Source organism: Grammomys surdaster, unplaced genomic scaffold (genome assembly GCF_004785775.1).
Source record: "Grammomys surdaster isolate TR1022 unplaced genomic scaffold, NIH_TR_1.0 125833, whole genome shotgun sequence".
NCBI classification, from domain to species: Eukaryota; Metazoa; Chordata; class Mammalia; order Rodentia; family Muridae; genus Grammomys; species Grammomys surdaster.
In genome coordinates, this window is record NW_021620661.1 from 2,338,640 (window position 1) to 2,359,883 (window position 21,244).

At 40.0% G+C, this 21,244-nt stretch overlaps 1 protein-coding gene across 3 annotated transcripts in view; it reads left to right on the forward strand.

Moving 5' to 3' along the window:
- The window catches only part of Dock10 (dedicator of cytokinesis 10), a 194,021-nt gene that overhangs the window by 164,579 nt on the left and 8,198 nt on the right, over nucleotides 1-21,244 (forward strand). For all 3 annotated transcript variants that reach the window (XM_028789411.1, XM_028789412.1, XM_028789413.1), the window contains exons 45-53: nucleotides 173-388; nucleotides 2,504-2,561; nucleotides 2,879-2,977; nucleotides 4,605-4,711; nucleotides 8,578-8,700; nucleotides 8,839-8,952; nucleotides 14,976-15,122; nucleotides 17,962-18,172; nucleotides 20,106-20,296. In XM_028789411.1, the coding sequence (XP_028645244.1) occupies nucleotides 173-388; nucleotides 2,504-2,561; nucleotides 2,879-2,977; nucleotides 4,605-4,711; nucleotides 8,578-8,700; nucleotides 8,839-8,952; nucleotides 14,976-15,122; nucleotides 17,962-18,172; nucleotides 20,106-20,296 (1,266 nt within the window). The remainder of the gene's footprint in view (nucleotides 1-172; nucleotides 389-2,503; nucleotides 2,562-2,878; nucleotides 2,978-4,604; nucleotides 4,712-8,577; nucleotides 8,701-8,838; nucleotides 8,953-14,975; nucleotides 15,123-17,961; nucleotides 18,173-20,105; nucleotides 20,297-21,244) is intronic.

Consider the following 21,244-nt stretch of genomic DNA (forward strand, 5'->3'; position numbering starts at 1 on the left):
TTATGACCAAATGTTTGAATATAACCGCAATCACAATATATAAGATGCAAACATTTATGAACACTATATAAAACATAAAAACATGTGGTACGAAGCCCTAATTAAGAGTATAGGTTGAAGTTAACAAAGGAATGTTGAACAGATAGTGACCCAGGCTCTCTCTTTTCCAAAGAACAGCAATTTCCCAGCAGAAGTGAAAGATCTGACTAAACGTATAAGGACTGTTTTGATGGCCACAGCCCAGATGAAGGAGCATGAGAAAGACCCTGAGATGCTGGTGGACCTCCAATACAGCCTAGCAAACTCCTATGCAAGTACCCCTGAGCTACGGAGAACCTGGCTCGAAAGCATGGCCAAGATTCATGCAAGAAATGGAGACCTGTCTGAGGTGATGAACAAAGGCTCACTCATTCTTCATCAACATTGCCTTCCTCATCTGAATAATTGGTTTTTAATGTCCACCACATAGTATGAAACATGCCATATTTTCTACCAATGTAACAATATACATCTACATATCAAGTGCAGTTACTTTACATGTAGGGATCAATGACATCTGATTCTAAGTAGAAGACATCAGATTGTGGTCAGATATAGAGGTGTCAGTATCAGTTGTTTGAAATGCAGTGTACAAATAGATGGCTAAAACTTGAATCTAAAGACAGTGTTGCTCTTTGGCAGGAATCTGACATTGGCCAAGGACAAGGAAATGGACTTCAGGCAGGAATCTGACATTAGCCTAGATTTCAAGCAAGAATCTAAATCCTAGGCTAGAACAAAGAAGTAATTTCAGGCAGGAATCTAAATCTTAGGCTAGAACGTACAAGTAGGCTTCAGGCAGGACTTTGGGCTAGGACAGGATTTGGCTCAGATATTTTGGTCATCCTGATAAGGCCTTAACAGGACTAGGCTCAGATATTTTGGTCATCCTGATAAGGCCTTAGAAATAGTGATCACAGAAGTGATCATGGGACTTTGTTTATTGCCTTACTTTTTCTTTGACTATTTGTGTTTATTGTCTTGCTTGTTCCTTGACTATTTGCATCTATTGTATTGCCAGTTACTCAACCTAGAACTGACCTTAATACTTGCATGTAATTAAAATGGTATAAAAGCAAAAAAAAAGATAAAAAAATCACACCACCACTTGATAATATCACTACCTGTAATTCACAAATAACTACTTGTAATTTACAATGCTAAGACATCATAAGGTAAAATAATACAACTAGTAAGTTGCACTATAGGGAACCAGACTTGGTCACTCTCCAAATTCTGCATCTATAGCCTCCCAAACCACCCCTGAATTTGTGTTTAAAAAGACCAGAGGTATACATTTGTTGTGTCAATTGCTGTATGTGCATTGGTCAGATCAGCTTATCAGAGTTATTGAAATCTTGTATATCATTTCAAAAGAAAAAGAAAAAAAGCATTCAAAAGTTAGCAATTATAGCAGAGTTAATATTCTGTGTTTTCAAACTCAAATGAAACTCATTTTTCCTGAAAACAGCCATGGAGAAGAAACTCCCCTGGGTGAGGATTATAAATCAATACTTGACTTTTCTGTGGCAGTTGTAATGCTGGATAGATTTATGCACAGCGATTTGGTGATTTATAGCATCCAGGGGCTTCTGGGTTACCACTAGGGAAGTTCTGCCTTTTCCCAGAACTATACCCCTGGAGGAATAGGAACTACATCTACTAGGATAAGCCTAAAGCCTGAAATTTTATCTAGGATAATAGATAAGCATTTGGTAATCAGGGACTCTAGAATAGAAACCAGAACCCTGGCTTGGCTGCAGTTTGGTGAATAACTTATTTAGTTCCAGTTTCCATTAACTCATCTGAAATGGCAGAATCTATTCATGAAACCTTAAAAGAAGAAATCTGAAGCCCTGGGACCTTCATCAAGTCAATAGTCAACATATGCAGCAATGAGGAAAGCATCTGGAGGAGAAATGAAACATCGCCTATGTGATCAGGTTGAGGATAACCTGCCTGTTACATTAGCTTACACATTATAACCAAAGGCTAAATGATGAGACAACTGTTCTAAAGGCAAGAGAAATTAAAGAGGAGCCAGCATTAGAGGCAGAAAAACTGAGAAGGCCGATATTTTTTATTTCCATTTTCTCTCCAGATACTAGAGTCTATATATTTGAGAAGAAAAGAGATACATAGCTTTTACATAGCAATAAATTATGATTAGATATTGATAAAGGAGGGAATGTTATTTTGTGGGAAAGTTGTTTAGGATAGCTCAGTCATCCCATTTCAAATCTATATCAAGAAAAAGAAACAAAAATATCCCCAAATATGTATTTTTCTTCTTGAGGATAGACTTTGAAAAAGTCCAGTAGATTGACATTTGCACTTCTTTCAAAAGGAAGAGTTAGTCTACATGACATATTCTGAGAGAGCACACTGACTACCTTTGAGGAACCATTGGTTTCATGAAAAGTTAAATCCATCCTTGAAATCTCTGTTTTCCATTTTGTTATAGGCTGCTATGTGTTACATCCATATAGCTGCACTCATCGCAGAATACCTGAAGCGCAAGGGTAAGAGGGCCTTGTAAAGGGGCTATAGCCTAGAGATCGTCATACTGGAGCCTAACCACATACATTCATTAAACTTATGTTCTATTAAATAACTTTCACTTTTATAGGCATTTATTATTATGCTGTACGTTAATATTTTTAATTCTATGATGTCACCCAACATATTCATTTGATGTACAATGAAGCTAACTGGATGGTCAACTTCTTGGTTCAAAATGATGATTTTGATGTCTCATTGATTAACAATTTGTGGTTCCATAAACTTGTATTAACAAGAACATTCAGCCATGCCCTAACCTCATCTTGCACTACCATAGGTTACTGGAAAGTGGAAAAGATTTGCACACCACCCCTGCTTCCAGAAGACACCCACCCCTGTGATAGCAACCTATTACTAACAACTCCAGGCGGAGGAAGTGAGTGGCTCTAACTGTGCTCATTTGCCTTTGATGCTGAGGAAATCAACTTTACAGCTTTAGGAAACTTCCGTAAATGGGTTCTTAGAAGCAAAAGCCATGACCTGAAATCAGGTCAGCAGAATTTACTGTATAAAAAGCTTAAGTTCAGACCACTCAGAAACCACATCCTAAACTTAACAAGTTTAGCTTTCTTCTCAGTTCTCAGCAAATAGAATATTAGCCTGTCTTCGGGATTATGAATTATAGCCTGCATGTTGGCCTGCCATTGAAATCTTAGCTTGAAAGTGATAAGCCATGCAAACTTGCAAGAAGAATCTAGTTTGTGAGTGTAATAGTTTATTCAAAGTAAGAATGTAGATGCATACATTTAGATAGATGTATATACCTTTATGATTGGTATACTATATTTTGCTTCTTAAAGACTGTGTATCTTAGTTATATAGTAATTGCCTAGCAAGTATAAGCCTTGGTTTTTGATTTCCAGCATTGCAAAATTAACAGTAACAATAATAACAATAATAATTTACTCTAACAATTTATATGATTGATGATATTTATTTACTTTCATTAAAAATATTCCACCGTAAAGGTCTAAAATAACTTTTTGAAAGAACTATACTATCTTTATGTAAAAATGTGGCTGTCTCATTCATATATTTTATCTAAAATATCTTTAAAAGTTCTTTCAAGTCCAAATTTTCTGAACAACGATCTACTTGATAACATAATTTCAACTTGCAAATTGCTTTTGAAAACTCAGTGTAGAGTTCCAATCCAAATACCCAAACAAAATGAAAACGGACTTTGATTTTTCAATATTTCAGGAGCACAATTCCATTCATACTCATTTAAACATGAGTACATTTTCAAAAATGTCACAGTGGATTTTCCAAATAATGCATTAGAACCAAACCAGCGAAATGAACTATGAGATAGTGAGGTCTCTTGCTTGGGGCCCTGAAAAAAGACAGATCTATACCACAGGAGCAGATCCACCTTAAAACCTTCTTACTGTCGCATGCCATACGCACATTAGTTTTTGTATACAGATCACCAGACATCTTTTTATTTGTTTCACATGCCCTTCCGGCTCAGCCATTGATCATCTTTACGTCCTGCAGAGCAACATAGAGGCTTTCACAAAACCAAACTGAAAAAAAAAAACTGATAAAGCTCAAGTGTCAGTTCATGTCCCAATTACTTCCATGACTCTTAAATACTGGAAGGTAATAATGGTGATGCTATGTTCATCTATTGGAAAGGGATACACTTAGGAGTGGACGTTGAAATGGGAAGGTGAACCCACATGCTTCACGAACACGTATTGATATTCATCAGCACATATCTGAATCCCATTGATACATTTGAAATCTCTAATATGATTTTATGTTAGAAAGTTTCAGAGCTAGGGAAGTAAATGATCCCTTTCTTACAATGTGCATCTGATAAAAACAAAAAAAAAAGTATCAGTAAACACAGGCAAGGCCAGAAACCATGATCTAACCATCACATGCCTTTCATGTGTTATGATACTGCCAAGCCTAACCTCACGAAGCAAGCCATGTTCTAATCCCAATACGAATTGCCTCAGATAATATTTCATTGTCTTTGATCCCCTCCCAAGGCATGTTCTCTATGGGCTGGCCAGCTTTTCTGAGCATCACCCCAAACATTAAAGAAGAAGGAGCAATGAAAGAAGATTCTGGAATGCAAGACACCCCGTACAATGAGGTACGATACAAGAGATCTACTATCTTGATGAAGTTTAAAGATTCGGTGAATTGTGATTTTTTTATGTGCATTCAAAAGACAGATGATGTAGTTCTGCCTTATGACTTTAATAAACAAAGTAATGTTGAGGCTCAAATAAAAGGGAGATTAATAGATATCAAATTCCATGAATAAAGCATAATCTTCATTGTAATTTTAAGCTAGGCCTGATTTATTTCACTCCGATGAACTCAGATGTTTACTGTGTGCTCTTCCATAAGATATACAATCCCTATGCTCTTATAAATGCAGTAAGGATGCTAAAGTCTTTATGAACTTGGCACAGGAGTTTTTACATAAGTTACTTATTTACACATTTGGCTCAGTAACAGGGCTCACAATTTCTGTGAGAAAGCCTTCTGGCATGTAAGCTGGTCAATTCTCATGAAAAAGTAGTTTTCTAGCAGGAATCCCATAACAACAATTCTGGTGAATAAAACAGAGTTTCCTTCACCAAGAAATACAGTATTCCATAACTGACATTTTCTTAAGTCTTAATGTTATATACATGTGGAAAATGCAAATTTGGAAGATGGATTTTTATGAACTCTAGCTTTCTGCATAATGCATACAACTATAGTAAGTTAAAAGACACTTCAGAAATATTCAAACAACATTATAAACTTGTTTTAGAGATTATATGATTTCACATAGTTGGACATATTAATTAATATACCACTACTCTGAAAGACATTGTAATTAAAGACAGGAAAGCAAAGATTAATCAGACCTAATCCCTGCTTTTGAAGAATTCAGAATTTTGGAAATAAAATCTTCCTTCAATGTGAAAGGAAGCCCATTCGAAATAAATATCCAATAACTATAAATTGAGGCATTGTATTTTTGTAATTAGAAGATGACAGTTTTTTACATGAAAGTGGTTATAATGGAGATGACTGGGCATCAGTAAAAACTCTCTATATTTGATTCTAAATATTGATATTAGATAAAACAAAAGTATTATAGCTTGCTTTTGCTACTCTGTGGATTCTTCTTCCATCCTTCTCCACCCCCTTTCTTCTACCCTTTAACCCCCTAACACTAGCTAAGAGAGAACAGAAAGATAGAGGCGAAAGGAAACAGAATAAAGTCTGGGGTCAGAAAGAAGGCAATGTTATCATTAGGCACATCCTGCTGATTTTTTTTGGGGGGGCAAGTTTCTTGGGGCAAGTTTGCTCCTTGCCATCAGGATATCTAATTTCTTCTCATTGTTGTTTCTTCTCTGTGCATGACAACCTAACAAACTGTGATCAACAACAACCAACCAGCAACCCACCCTGCCTCTCAGGGCCCTAGCATTTATATACCCTCTAAAAAGTACCCAAATTTCCAAATGGCATAAAATCACAGAAACTATCTGCAGCTGGCAAAATCACACCCCAGCCAAAGCACAAGGCAAATCATAGTCAGCTGCTGTGGACAACTGAAGCAGCCCCATATCCCATACCTGGGATCAAAACAAAAAAACTATTCTTATAGTATTTCTGTGTTTTTTAATTCCAAAATTCCTTTTTTGTTAGTTAAATATAATCTTTATTTATGAATATACACAGAAAAAAAGTTAATGAACATGACCTTTGACAGTATGTAGGTAATAAGGTTTGTATATAAGTCAGCCTCTTCAACAAATCATGGTCAAGGCATGTTGAAACAGGTTAAATCATTACAAAGTATAGCAGGAAAATGAGGTACTCCTGCAAAACACACCTTTAATCAAAGGGCATGTTCCATATTATCTTCTAAAAGATTTAAGTCTTACATCAGGATGGGTATGGCCCTCATGCCTCACTGGACAACAACAGGGGGACCGGAGCCATTACAAGGTCCCCTTCAATTACTGGAGGTCAGGCCTCTATCCCCACCTTCGCAAGATTAGAATCATCACAGCCCTTCTATACTTAGAGAAGGGAGGAGACGTCAGGGCAGCCCTGCTTATACATTGAAGACCTAAAATCAGCCATAGGCCTAAAATCAGCAATAGGCCTATCATACATGTATACTAACACCAAGTCTTGGGTCTCTGTGGAAAAACATTGAAACAGATGGCTATAAGCTATTGTAAACAGGCAGCTTTTGTGGAAATTTACCAGCCCGAGTAGTCATAGACCTTGTAAATAGGTAGCCTTGGCAGACAATACCAACTTAGATAAGGACAAATGAATCATAGGCAGAGTCATAGTGACCTGTTCCCTGAATCTTCACCCAGCCCGATACCCTGTTCTAAAAGATATCTGTATTCCACCCGAAAACCCACACTCCAGTGTCATCATCTTCCCCACATCCTGCCTTTCTGTGTTTATAACTCCTGTGTGAATGAATTATGATTTGAGAAAAAATAAATAAATTATTAAAAAAAAGATTTAAGTCTTAAATATCTCCGTGGACTACAGGTATTGGTGTCAGATTTCATTATTATGAATTTATAGTCATCTTAACACAATTATCATAAGAAGCAAACTTCTCCCATTGTTTTGGAATGTGTACTTTGTACTAAATTGGAAAACATAGGACTCTTCCTTTTTTAAATTTATCTTATTGTATATTTTATTTACATTTCAGATATTATCCCCTACCCCACTTCCCCTCCCCCCTGCTCAGGAACCCCCTATCCTATCCCCCCTCCTCCTGCTTCTATGAGGATGTGCCCCCACCCACCACCCCATTCCCACCTCCCCACCCTCGAATTCCCCCACACTGGGCATTCAGCCTTCATGGGACCAAAGATCTCCTCTTCCATCTATGCCTGACAAGGCCATCCTCCCCTACATATACAACTAGAGCCCTGGGTCCCTCCCTATGTGCCCTCAGGCTGGTGGTTTAGACCCTGGGAGCTCTGGTTGGTTGGTATTGTTGCTCTCCCCATGGGGCCACAAACCCCTTCAGCTCCTCCAATCCTCTAACTTCTCCATTGGAAACCCCTTGATCAGTTCAATAGTTTGGCTACGAGAATCCACCTCTGTATTTGTCAAGCTCTGACAGAGACTCTCAGGAGACAGCTATATCAGGTTCCTGTCAGCATGCACTCCCTGACATCCACATCAGTGTCTACCTTTGATGACTGCACATGGGATGAATACCCAGGTGGAATAGTCTCCAAATGGCCCCTCATTCAGTTTCTGTCCCACACTTTATCTCCATATTTGCTCCCTTGAGTATTTTGTTACTCCTTCTAAGTGGGACCAAAGCACCCACACTTTGGCCTTCCTTCTTCAGGTGTCACACAGGAAAGGAATGTTCTAGTGTGTGCAGTAGCACCATTGGTCAATGCTGCTAGCGGTCGGAACCACTCTAGGATGGGGAAAGAAAGGTAGAAAGCTGGAGCCAGAATTAAATAAAACACAAGGGCAGAGTTCTAAAAAGGGATTGTGGACCACCTTGAGAGTCAGTCTGGACAGAAGAGATAGTGCTATATAAACTGGACCTCCATAAAAGCTTATGGGCATGGAGATTTCATGAGCAGATTTATGTTTTAAAAAGGAATATCACTTTGAGCAAACATTGAAGAGAAACACCTGTTTGCTGGAAAGCTACTCCAGGTCTAGGGTGGGATCTAAGCATCAGTGACAATAGCAAAGGAAAGAACTGAAAAGGTTTGAGCTTATTATGCCTACTTCATGGGTTAGGGGATGGTGAGAAGAAGAGAGGGGAATCCAAGATGGCACTGCAATCCCATGGTGGGCTATAAATGTTAGTAATAAAGATCAGGAATCGAAAAATCATATTGTGAAAAGACTTAAGGCTGAGATAGTTTCAAAACCAAGCTTCTGGAATGAGCCACGTCTTTAAACATATTTTTTAAAACATCCTTTTCTCTGGGGAACTTGCAGAACATCCTGGTGGAGCAGTTGTACATGTGTGTGGAGTTCCTTTGGAAATCTGAACGATACGAACTCATCGCTGATGTCAATAAACCCATCATCGCTGTCTTTGAAAAGCAACGAGACTTCAAAGTATGTGATCTCCAGCTCTGAAAAGCCACAAGCCTTTTTTACTTCATGTTGACAAATGGCGTACAGCATTAAAACATAACGACATTCTCCCTTGCATGTCAGCAGTTTTCTCACAAAACCCTCTGGTTTTTGTTTCAGAAATTATCAGATCTCTATTATGATATTCATCGGTCCTATTTGAAAGTAGCAGAGGTGGTGAATTCAGAGAAGCGATTGTTCGGTCGTTACTATAGAGTGGCGTTTTATGGGCAGGTAAGTTCGTGAGAAGGAACATGGCCTGACCGCTCCATTCAGGTTGTCATCTTCCATTCTTTATAAGACATCTGATGATGTGCGCCAGTAGACTGGGGGAGGGATTAGTCTGAACCTATATGGGTGTTTCTATGGATGTGACCATTTTTTCAGTTTGCCTATAGGAATATATTAAATACACATAGGTAGAGAAATCCATGAAACTCATTACAAGTTAAGCTAAAAAAAAAAAAAAAGAGTGATCTCTAACTTTTGGAAGTAGAAGAGGCTTCTTTTTAATTATTCTCTGCTTTGCATTTTATCCTAATATACCTAGCAGGTTTATGTGATAGATTAAAGTAAAATCGAATCAGACATGCTTTAAGAAATAGCATCTATAACACTCTAAATTGATCGCCGTTTCCAACCATTGACTTTACAGTCTTGTAAATTGTATCTCCTGTTTGTTCCAAAGCAGATCATCACAGGGCTATGTTGTTTCCTAAGTCACAGGCCAATGTTATTTTAAAGTTATCTTTCTCAATGTTCATCATCAATGAACAAGGTTAAAGACTTTAGCTAGACATAGCATTGGCCTGAGGATATGTGTTACACACTAATTATGAATAGCTCTGCATAGTGATGCTCTAGATGGTAGAACATTCAGGAACATCCTGCTGCTTTTTCCAAAAGGCTGTGGCATTCTTCTCTCTCAGCAGAAGTCTTTCTGACGTTTGTAGAGAGATGCACCAGCTGATTTTATAGTCACAGTGGCTCTCAGACTTCTCAATTGTTTTCCTCTCCCTCACATGAGGCACGATTGCTCACAGCTGTGTGCTCTCCTCAGAATCTGTTAAGACTACATACAGATAGAGTCTGGTCCAGTGTTGTGATTACAGATATTTTCCCACTTAAGTCTTTAGCAAAACAAATTTTCCTCTGATCAGTGAAGATATCCTTAAAACTAACTTCTGATTCTGTCTACCTGGGAAGGATCCATAAATAGTTACCTCCATAATCAGTCTCATCATCTTTCTCAGTTCCAAACAGCATCACAACTGCAGACATAGAGAGACCTAGTGGTATGAGAATAGACTATAAGGAAAAGATAGTTATAGGCATGTAGAAGGGGAATATAAAGAGTGTTAGCTAGCTTCAGTGTATCTGTTGAGGAAGAAAGAAGTGTAAAGGACCCTCAGATGAGAGGAGATGGTATTTGGGAAGAAATAAAAAATGTGTGGCCTTGGCAAAGCATTAGCAAGAAAAACAACAGAAAATCGCACCAAGACATGGATCTGTGAGTTAAATGACTGGAAGAAAAACTCAGGCTAACCGAGCAGCATAACAGTGGCCTGTAGGGGGCGTTTTGCTAGGCAGGGTATAATGGCGAATCTTTGGGTGATCTTGCCAATGAAAAAGAAAAAGTTCGATTAATGCCCTGGTCATGCAAACCGGCGTGTGAGATGCGAGCTGGTGAATACGTGGAACGAGCTTTGCTGCCTCACAACTAGTTTTTAATGCAAATATTTGCTCTTTTCTTTCTTTGGTCTTGATTGTTCCAGGCTGTGGTAAGTTCACTTCTCTGTGTCCCTTTGCATGCACTAATAACCCTCACACTTCCCTCCTTCCAGCTTTACTGAACCTTAACACTTGTGTATGGATCGACATTTGGTATAAAGAGTGAGAGACTGGCTTTGATTTGTTTTGGAAGCATCTTTCATTTCTTGAGCTAAATTCTGTTTATTCCAGTTACCTGAATTACAAAAAAAAAAAGTATCATTTTATGCACATTATCTTTCTCCAGAAAAGCAGAGGGTGTAATCTAGAAGCTTTACACACACACACAAGACAGACATGAATATCATGTATTTTCAACAGATGCAGAATAGACTTAATGGTGGAGATCACCTGTTTATTTGATCTATCATGACTCAAACCTTATGGCAGTGGTTCCCAACCTTCCTAACACTGTGACCCTTTAATACAGTTCTTCATGTTGTGGTAACCTCCCCCCCCCCACCATAAGATTATTTGCTACTTCATAACTTTAATTTTGCTATTGTTATGAATTGCAACACAAATATCTGATATGTTGGATATCTGATATGTGAAACCCCTAAGGGGGGGCAGGAACCACTACCTTATGGATTAAAAAGGGTCAGAAGTTGGAATAATGGCTGTTTACAAGGAACTACAGTTCTTCCTAGAGTCCTTTACAAGGAATCCCTTTGAGAGGTAGGGCTCTGTATTAGTAAATTCTGTTCATTTTCAAAGGTGGTGGTAGCAATTCTAAACACAAAGAATCAAGGAGAACAAATCTTCACCCAACAGGCAAAATCTTCAGAGATGGAGAAAGAGGTAAAGAGATATAAAACATAGTTAGAGCAGAAATTACTTGCTAATATCAAGAACTCTCAGAAAACCATCGTTGAAACTGCCTATCTTTAGGCATTATGTTAACCTCCAAAAATAATGTGTTTATATGCTTTGATTTAATTTTTATCCATTAAGGTAGACAGTAATATTCTTTCAAGATCCTCACTGTCACCATTTAGCTCTTCTTATCTAAACAATATAAACTTTTTTTTGTAATTCTTTAAATTCCTTCCCACCTCCACACCATATGAGTATTTTATACCTTCATTTATAAACTTGGACTTAACCGACCTACTAGAAAAATACTCAGAAAACCATGTACTAAATAAACAGAGGGGGCCATTGGGGGATGCTGCTTTCAAATGACCTAACTTTGTTCTTTTCACAGATTTCTTAAAAACACTCTGCTGGTGCATTTGATTTCTTTTGTAACACTGGCAGGACTATCAATGCCTTTGGTTAAGAAAAATAAATCCAATTAGAGCTTAAAAGAGCTCTAATTTTGTCATTATGTGCAGACCTGATAATATCACCTAAGCATGGCCCTCTATACAGTTCACTATCAACTGCCTTTGATAGAAGGCAGAACCTGTGGAGTTCATCCTGAGAAGCTGCAAATTAGAGCTTGAATGATCATTATGCAAATGATATTCAAATGCACACGCCCGGGGAGCCAGCCGGCAAGTGTGAATTGTGGCATTCAACAGGAATAGACAGCTCCCATCCCTTCTCCTTGGTGAGAAGAGAACCAAAGTAGACTTGCACATCCTCCTGAACCTGTGCAGAATGCAGTTCAAGAGCTCAGAAAGGAACTACATGGTGCATGATTAGCATAATGCCCATCCACAGAAAGACAATTTCTTATTCGAGATAGCATTTTATATTCCTCTAAAACACAACTTTCACATCCACATTGATGCATCTTGCAATCATGCTCAAACGATGATGTGAATATAACATGAAGTAGGCTCTAGGTCTGTACAACGTCCTTTGAGGACACATTAGAGTCCTCTGTGGACAAGTGTTTTCATTTTATTGTACTGGCTAAGGTATTTAATATTAACTAAGTTTGTAATGAGTCAGCCATTAGCAAACAAGTTAGAAACTCTTTGTTCACAACAGGGACTTTTTTTGTATAAAAACATGTAAGTCGTGCATAGCATGGAGTTTCTCATACAGCAGCTGGCATCATTGCTACAGATCTAACAGCCCGCAGAAAGCACCCCTCCAAGTTCCCTCATGGATCCATTGCTTGAGTAAGGAAACAGCAGTAGCAATCAAATGCTGCCTGTAATCAGTGAAACCCTTAGGAGCTGTTCTTTAGCAAGAATTCAAGCCAACAAATGCTTGTTGCACAGCTTCAAACATCGGCTACCCCTGGAATTGATTAGCTGAAAAAACTTAGCAGGGGAGATTTATTCAGTGCATCAATGGGCACAGATTATATGACTCTCAATCGTGCCTCCTTTGGTGTAGATACATTCCAGAATGTGAATGAGAAAGAACATGAATGGAGGGGGAACGTACATGTGTAAATAACACCTCCACTTTGGATTGGGATATACTCTTTCAGCTCTTTGCCTATATGAAAGTCACTGATCTATGTATCTACCCATGCATCCATCCATCTATCTACCTCTCTATCGATCGATCTGTCTGTCTGTCTATACCTCTCTCATGTGTGTGAGAGAGAGTTTAAACATAACCACTGAATTTCTATTTACCAAGAGCAATTTCCCTGCCTTCTCGTGTCTTCCTGTCTCAAGGCATTTAGTCTACTACTAACATTTTCTGTACTGATTCTTCTTGGACTGTATTGATTTATCTGTGAACTTTGGACCATTCTGCAGCAGGGGCACTTATTTGACATCCCAGTTCTGATCCAAGGGCACCTCAATCTTCTGAAGAACTTACAAAGAAAAATCTAGAAGGAATCAATAATTTTATTTGTCATTTCATTGAAATTTATCTTTATCCATATTTACTGCCTTGAGGTTTCACAGTCTATGTGTGTTACCTCTACTGACCCCAATTACTTGCTTAACTAGAATGCGCTGCTTCAGAAGGACAACATATTAAAGCATATACTGCATTATAAAATGCCTTTGGAAAAAATCAAACCAGCTAGAGCAATGTACAGGCCACAGTTTCCATTGTCTGGAAATGCAGCCAACCTGGACACAAAGCAAGTGGGAAGCTGCCTCCTGGTTTGCATCACTCGCTCACACCCCACTTGTAAATCATTGACTCTGTGGGCCTGTCTGAGAGTGAAGCTTTCCCTTGGATCATGCCTTACAGCTCAGTGGCCTCCACCCTCTTGATGGGTTCCCTATCACAAGGTAAGGATCCTTTCCAAACATTTCACAGCTGCCATTGGTCTGGCTCAAAAAGTGTCTTCTGTAAACCCTGACAAATAACACATTAAATTCTTTATTCGGCTATCCCTCTTTCTTCTTACTTTCATCTCAGAATTATCAGTAGGATACACCATACCTCATGCGCTGATGTGAATAGTCTCATTAGCCAGCTTACTCGGATGGGCTGTGTCTCCATCTTCTGGGATCAGAATTACAAAAGGCAGTTTCAAACCCTGGCTTCTGCAGATTGAAATGTCCCATCCTCAAACTTGTTTCCAAATGCTTAACCACTAAGCCATCTCCCAAACCCCTCAAAAACAATGTAAAACAAAATAAGTGTTCTTTCTTCTTGGACTCAGTAGTTTTACAAGCCTCAAAATCTCTGCTATCAGAAGAAACGGATAATGTAGGTTCTTCTCTCTCAGCTCATCTCGGATTCTGAGCCCACATTTATTGCACAGGGTCAGAGGGAGACATGTTCCTGTCTCTTCAAAGAGAATGAATTATAAGGAATTTCTCACTTAGTTATCTACAGATAATGGAATCTTCTTTTTCCCTGGCTTCAAACCAGACAGATTTATAATGGCCAAAGCCTACTGGGCTCTCATGGAATAAAAATGATGGCTCAGGTGTTATTTTTAGTCCTGCAACTCCAGCTTCTCAAGGGTTTAAAAACTGAGTAATTGAGTTACATATAACTAGCTTGTACCCTACAGTCTTTGAAGACATATTAATGTGGGTACCTTTAAATAGCTGTAATTGGGGTGCGCCATGTGCAGTTTCTGTCACAGTAACACTGCAAAGTGTCAGAGATCTACAGACAAGATAGTATAGGAACGTGTAGTGACACATTTAGGTACCCATGTGTGCCATATGGTGTCACCCAGGCTACGTTTAAAGACTTACAGAAGATATTAGATGGTAATGAATGGTCAAAAAACTGTGGAACATCACTCAAAATGTCGTGTTCTACTTAAGACTACCACTAGAGGGCATTCTTCCTCCAACTTTTATGCAAACAAATTCTTCCTTTAATTTATCTAAGTAAGAAAAATATGTGTAGGATGTATGCTGGCGTTCCTTTGCCTGGCTAGGGGGATGTTGATGCTGCTGTCTGATTGTGACACAATACTCTCTGCTCGTTACTCTCTCCCTTTCTGGTTTGAACTTCACAGGCTGGTAATTAATGGCTTCAGACAGCTGAAGGACTGGAATTCTTTTTTTTTTTTAAATAGCTTTTTTTTTTCTGCCTGTGATTTTTTCACTGAATTTATCTACTAAAGTCAATGGTTCACTGTGTGCCTCCCCTAGGGATTCTTTGAGGAGGAGGAAGGTAAAGAGTATATCTACAAAGAGCCTAAGCTGACAGGTCTCTCGGAGATTTCCCAAAGACTCCTCAAGCTCTATGCAGACAAATTTGGAGCAGACAACGTGAAGATAATTCAAGACTCCAACAAGGTAAGGGAACAAACAGTGCTCACACAATGTGACTTGACTAGGTCCTTTCTAGTTTTTAGCTACTGTTTTAATTGCCTAGCTGATCATGTGGAATGAACTATCCAAAGTGTTTGAGATTGTTTTGCTTATTGGTTGGCTGGTGAGTTTGGGGATATTTTTATGTCTGTATCTACATGAGTTTATGAACACCATGTTTATGGATGTGTTCACAGAGGTCAGGAAAGGGCATTGGATCCTCGGGACTTTGGAGTTACAGGTGATTGTGAACCACCACATGGGTGCTGCACTGGGCAGTGCACTGCTCAGTCCAAGCACTGTTAACAACTGGGCCATCTCTTCAGCATGATTATAAGGTTTTGCTTCAGTAATTTTTATATCATTCTTAGAAACAACTTAGCAAGTCTTCTACTTTTTCCATAATTCATATGCTTTTGAATAGCAGTTCAAATGTTGAAGTAGCCGTGCTCAGAAGCAGAGTTGGAGGAAAAGCAAGAAACTTACCTGTTGACCCAGTTCAGGAGGCCTTCGTGAACCCCACCATTCTGATAGAACCTCAATAGAACCCAGCTTGCTATCACACGGTATTAATTTGAGAGAGTACAAAGAAGCTCTCCTTGCCTCCAGGAAGCAACGCATCTTCTCATGAAACTACTCCCAACCTTCTGATATATTATCATTCCCTAGCCAACCTCTAGCAAGCAGCTACTTACATGCTGCACCCAGAGCAAGGACGTGGGGCACAGATTCTCTTCTTCTAGACCTCTCAGTTCATATGCACGAAACACCTTATGTGAGTGGTTGATTAAATAGAATGCAACGGAACATCCTGAGAATGATCATAGAGCAATGCAGGAGAAAACCAGGGCAGGTTTGTTTGGCCAATGCTACCCAGAGGGGGTGATCTTTGAGCTGACAAGAGCAGGGTAAGATGTGTTGCTGAAAGTCATGGACATTCATAGGAGCCCAACCCATCCTGAGAGGAAGGACCATTTGTGTTTAGAAAGGCAGGTCTTTGAAAGACAGACTAAACAAAAGTATGACCAAGAGGGAAAGTTGGTTGGTGACCAACGGCATAGAGTTCTACTAAGCCACCAAAGTCATTTTTCTTTCCTGCTTTCATTATCAAAGCTGATATTGGGGGAAGTTTGACACAAAATTCATGGGTCTGGGTATAAGTCATTACAAATATATCCATCACTCTTAGCTTGAAAGATAGGATTGGGGCTGGAGAAATGGCTCAGTGGTTAAGAGTACTGACTGCTTTTCCAAACGTCCTGAGTTCAGTTCCCAGCAACCACATGGTGGTTCACAACCATCTCCAGTGTAATCTGACGCCCTCTTCTGGTGTGTCTGAAGACAAGTACAGTGTACTCATATACATAAAATAAATAAATAAATAAACCTATTTTTTAAAAAAAGAAAGCTAGGATTGCCCTCTCTGTTAGAACTAGCACAACTATTGTAGTTAGTGACCTGTTTAGACAGACGAAAAAAAGTAATTACAAGGATGAGAAAAAAGGATAGATTTAATATCAGAATAGCTTGGGTCTTCATTCCTCTCTGCTACCACATATCGGCTGGTGATTATTGGCAACCTGTCCTGAACCGCTATTTTAATATGTAAAATTATTACAGTTGTGCCTGCCCTACCATGTAAATATTAATAGCATTATATAACAAATTCAAAAGGTTTCTGAAATCTCTAGAACTGGATTGAAGTTAATGGATACAAAGAGAAAATTGGAGGGAGGTCCAAAATTCAAGATGTCCTCGACAAATGCGTTAGAATCCTACTCCTCAAGCTAGAGATGTTTCCTCAGATCTCCTTGAGCTGTCTAGGTCATTTCCTTCCTAACAATAACCCTATCAATAATCCTATCAATCGCCAAAGTAGAGCTGGCAAAGAAGTTGGGAAATATGGTTTATTGCTGGTAAAGGATTTGAGATATGAAAATTGCAAAACCTTGCAGCTGGGGCGATGGCCCAGTAGTTAAAGCTGGTTAAAGCAACCCACACAAGCATGAGAATCTGAGTTTACAGCCTCAGAAACCCATGATGGGTGGCCCACCTGCAGTTTCTACCTCCAAACGTAGGGGCCCAAGATTCTCTAGAGTAAGCTGAAAAATAAGACTAACATCAACTATCCTAAGTGAGCTCTGAGAGATATGTTTTACTGAGAGATGCTGCCTCAGGGTATAAGGCAGAAAATTTAAGAGAATAGTTCCCAGGCCTTCATATCTACATGCACATTTATAAATGTGCACATGAAAAGCATGCATATGCATTCATTCAACACACATACAAACACTCAAGCGTGCACGCACATACACACACACACACACACATACAGGAAAAATGAAAATACAAACATTTGCAGTCCTTTAACAGGCAATCAGGTAATCTGCCAGGGGTACATGGAGGCTTCCTCTACATCTTTACATTACCACTCCAAAGCCAAGGACTCCAGTCTAGGTACATAGCTACCCCACAGAGGAACAAAGAGATTTGTTTCTGCTTTCAAGAAATTTTCACTCTGCACAGGGTAACTCGCTACAGAATGGGTAAAAGTTTAAGCAATGCTCTAGGTAGGAGTCTGTGTTGAAAATATCCACAAGGCAGCCTGGCCCTGGCATGGTGAGCTGAGTTAGTTCTAGCCATGTTGCTACCAAAGCCTACTCCTTACCCACTGTCAGTCGCTTGGTCTTCTTGTGGTCTGATGAAGTCTTCTGGGGTCTAAAGAACACGAGTGCCTTTTATCCACCAGGAGGCAGCAAGGGAACTCATAAATCACCTGCAGTTCACTATTCTTGCTATATATACCCTTACTGTGTTGACACAGGTAAACCCCAAGGATCTGGACCCCAAATATGCCTATATTCAGGTGACTTATGTCACACCATTCTTTGAAGAAAAAGAAATAGAGGACCGGAAGACAGATTTTGAAATGCATCACAACATCAACCGCTTTGTCTTTGAGACACCCTTCACTCTGTCAGGCAAGAAGCATGGTGGTGTGGCTGAGCAGTGCAAGCGGAGGACAGTCCTGACCAGTAAGTGCAGAGGCTGGCTGCCTGGAAACCTTCCCCACCTCAGACTAGGCCAGTGTTGTTGTAGGCTGGATTAGCATAAGTCATGTGTTGCCCCAGGGTCGAGGAAGACACCTCAATTAGCAAAATGCTTGTTGTACAACCATGAAAACCTAAATTCCATCCTAGCACCCACCAAAGAAATGGAAGCATACAGGCATTTGTTGATAAGCCCAGCACTGTGCAGGCAGACACGGGTGAATGACTAGCACACATTGGCCAGCCAGCTTTTACCAAATCAGGGAACCCCAAATCACTATCTCAAAAAAAAAGACTCTGTCTCAAACAAGGTAGTAGACTTCTGAGGAGCAATCCTCATTTTGGTAACTGACCTCCATACACACATGTGCACACGCACAAGTACACCTGTCCATAGGTACACACATATGAAGTTACTTTAATCCTACAGATAGGTTTCCAAAATACGTTGACCTGGAGTTGTTTGAGGGAACAGGAGATTCATCTCTCTTTATGTTCTACTAAAAGGAAGCCTTTTAGCCCAGCTGTTGTGGTGAACATCTCTAATTCCAGCATGGGAAAGAGCCTAAGTTCAAAGCAAACCTGAGCTACAAGCCACATTCCACATCAAAATGACAATAAAATGGGGGGAAAGGGACATTGAAGATACTCTCAATAGAACTAGCTTGACATCCTCTCCCTTGAGCTGGGATATTCACAAGTATCATGGTGTCATGCCATGGTAAAGATACCGTCAGTAAACTCTGCCCTCCTCTCCATGAACCCTCTGTGACCTGTGTCTGAGTTAGCAGCTATGGTTATGATCAACTTTAGGGTAGCATTCTACCCACTGTAGAATTCGAGCTCTCTGAATGAAAGTCAGCCTTGATATGCAATACCTAGTTCTATGCTGGCTGCATCTCTTCCGTGAAGCAGTCACCTCTCCTTTTATTTAACAGACAATGAGCACTGACTAGAGGTTGGGCTGCTTCAGAGTTCTGTCAATTCGTGTAAATAAAGCACAACTGTGCCCTCACGGTGCTCACAGTGGGGTAGAACAAAGACCCAAGTAAAGAAAGAACTTCCAGGGAAGGCTGCATAAACAGATAAATGTTTTAAAATATAGGGTCATGGTCTAGGATGCTAAAGCCCTCAGAGAAATGAGTGACATTTCTGTGGAGGAAGGCTATGTTGAGAGACCCCAGTTTTGAGTTGAACCACCAAGAATCACACTGACGTGTAAAGTCTGAAAAGCATTCACCTTCAGAAAGATGACCCAGAGGGTTATGGTTAAGACACATTTCAAGTAAAACTCCTATATTCTATTCTGTATTGAGAATTCTTTTTTTAATCTTTATTAAATGATTTTATTTATTTTCATTTCAAAAGTTACCCCCTTCCCAGTCCCCTCTCCCTGAGTTCTTCACCCCATCCCTCCAGCCTCTGAGAGGGTGCTCCCCCACCCACCCACCTACCCACTCTCACCTCACCCCCACAAGCATCCCTCTTCACTGGGACATCAAGTTTCCACAGGATTAAGCACATCCTCTCCCACTGAGACCATACAAAAAAGTCCTCTGCTACGCAGGTCCCCAAGGACACAAACCAGCCCATGGAGGTTCATAAGGACTTTATTGCAGTGACCAGTTTCAGTACATGCTGTAATCCTTTCAGGTTTAGCTATTCTGCCTCAACACAGCCTCAAGAAGGTTGAAGAGAGCTAGTGAAGGTGAAAATGGACACAGGGAGAAGTAGCTGGGGATAGGACTAAGAAACGTAAGACAGGATGACCCCTAGGCTAAAAATAATTCACATCCACGGACACCACACAGACAGAATGCGATATGTTCCTGGAAACAGTAGGAAATCCTGAAGACCTTCAGGGGAACCTGGGACTTTTCTTTGCCCCTTTACATCTCTTTGCGTGTCCTTGGTGCAGCAAGCCACTTGTTCCCCTATGTGAAGAAGAGGATCCAGGTCGTCAGCCAGTCAAGCACAGAACTGAATCCTATCGAAGTGGCAATTGATGAGATGTCCAGGAAGGTCTCTGAGCTTAATCAGCTGTGCACCACGGAGGAGGTGGACATGATCCGACTACAGCTCAAACTCCAGGGCAGTGTCAGCGTCAAGGTCAGTGCGCATCAGCCCAAGCTCAGACTCACACAGCCAGAGAAGCTTGCTATAAAGTGCTCTGGAAATCTATTTTATATAATCCTTTTCTATATTGTATATAAGAGACACTTGGGCTATTTGTGTTACTGTCTGTATTAGTCACTTTCCTCATTGCTGTGAACAAGCATTTCCAAATACCTGAGAATAAATGACTTAAGGGAGGGAGAGCTTGTTCTGGGTCACCGTTTACCACTACTGTCAATCAAGGTAAGGGAGAGACACTGGCAGGAAGATGAAGTGGCTGGTCGCAGTGTGCCCCCAGTCAGGAGAAAAAGAGCAATGAATACTGGTGTTGAACTCACTCCTATCCAGCCATGGAATAACGCTACCCCCATTTACAGTGCGTCCTCCCATCCCAGGTAAATTGTGAAAACACCTCCCAGACATGCCCAGAAACTGGCTTTCTAGATGATACTGTATTCTGTCAGTTGACAACATTAACCAGCTAAAACTTGTATCTGCATCTTTAGAATTAGATTAATGCCAACGTGGATGAAGGAAAGGGTCATAAGACCCCACTTCTGGTTGAAAAGCGCTGTGATTGGTCACTCCAACCCAAATGATCAACCCAAACCCATGCATACACATGAGCAATGGATTCAGGAGGTTGTTTCGAGTTTGGAGATGGTGCGTGCGTGTGCACGTGTACAAAACAATAATAAATATAGAAGAGGTTATTAATTCCACAGGGAGTGGGGGAGACTTGGGAGGAGTTGAGGGTGTGGACGTGATGACAATACAGTGTAATTATGTCTAAAATTCTTCAGGAAAAAAATTTTAAATCTAAATTTAACAAAAAAAAAAAGAAAGAAGAAGAAGTTAGGAGGGAACCTCAAGGAGAAGGAAAAAAAAAAACCTCCAGTGGGAGAGGAAGTTAGATGTGGTGGGGGTGGGGTGTGTGCAAAT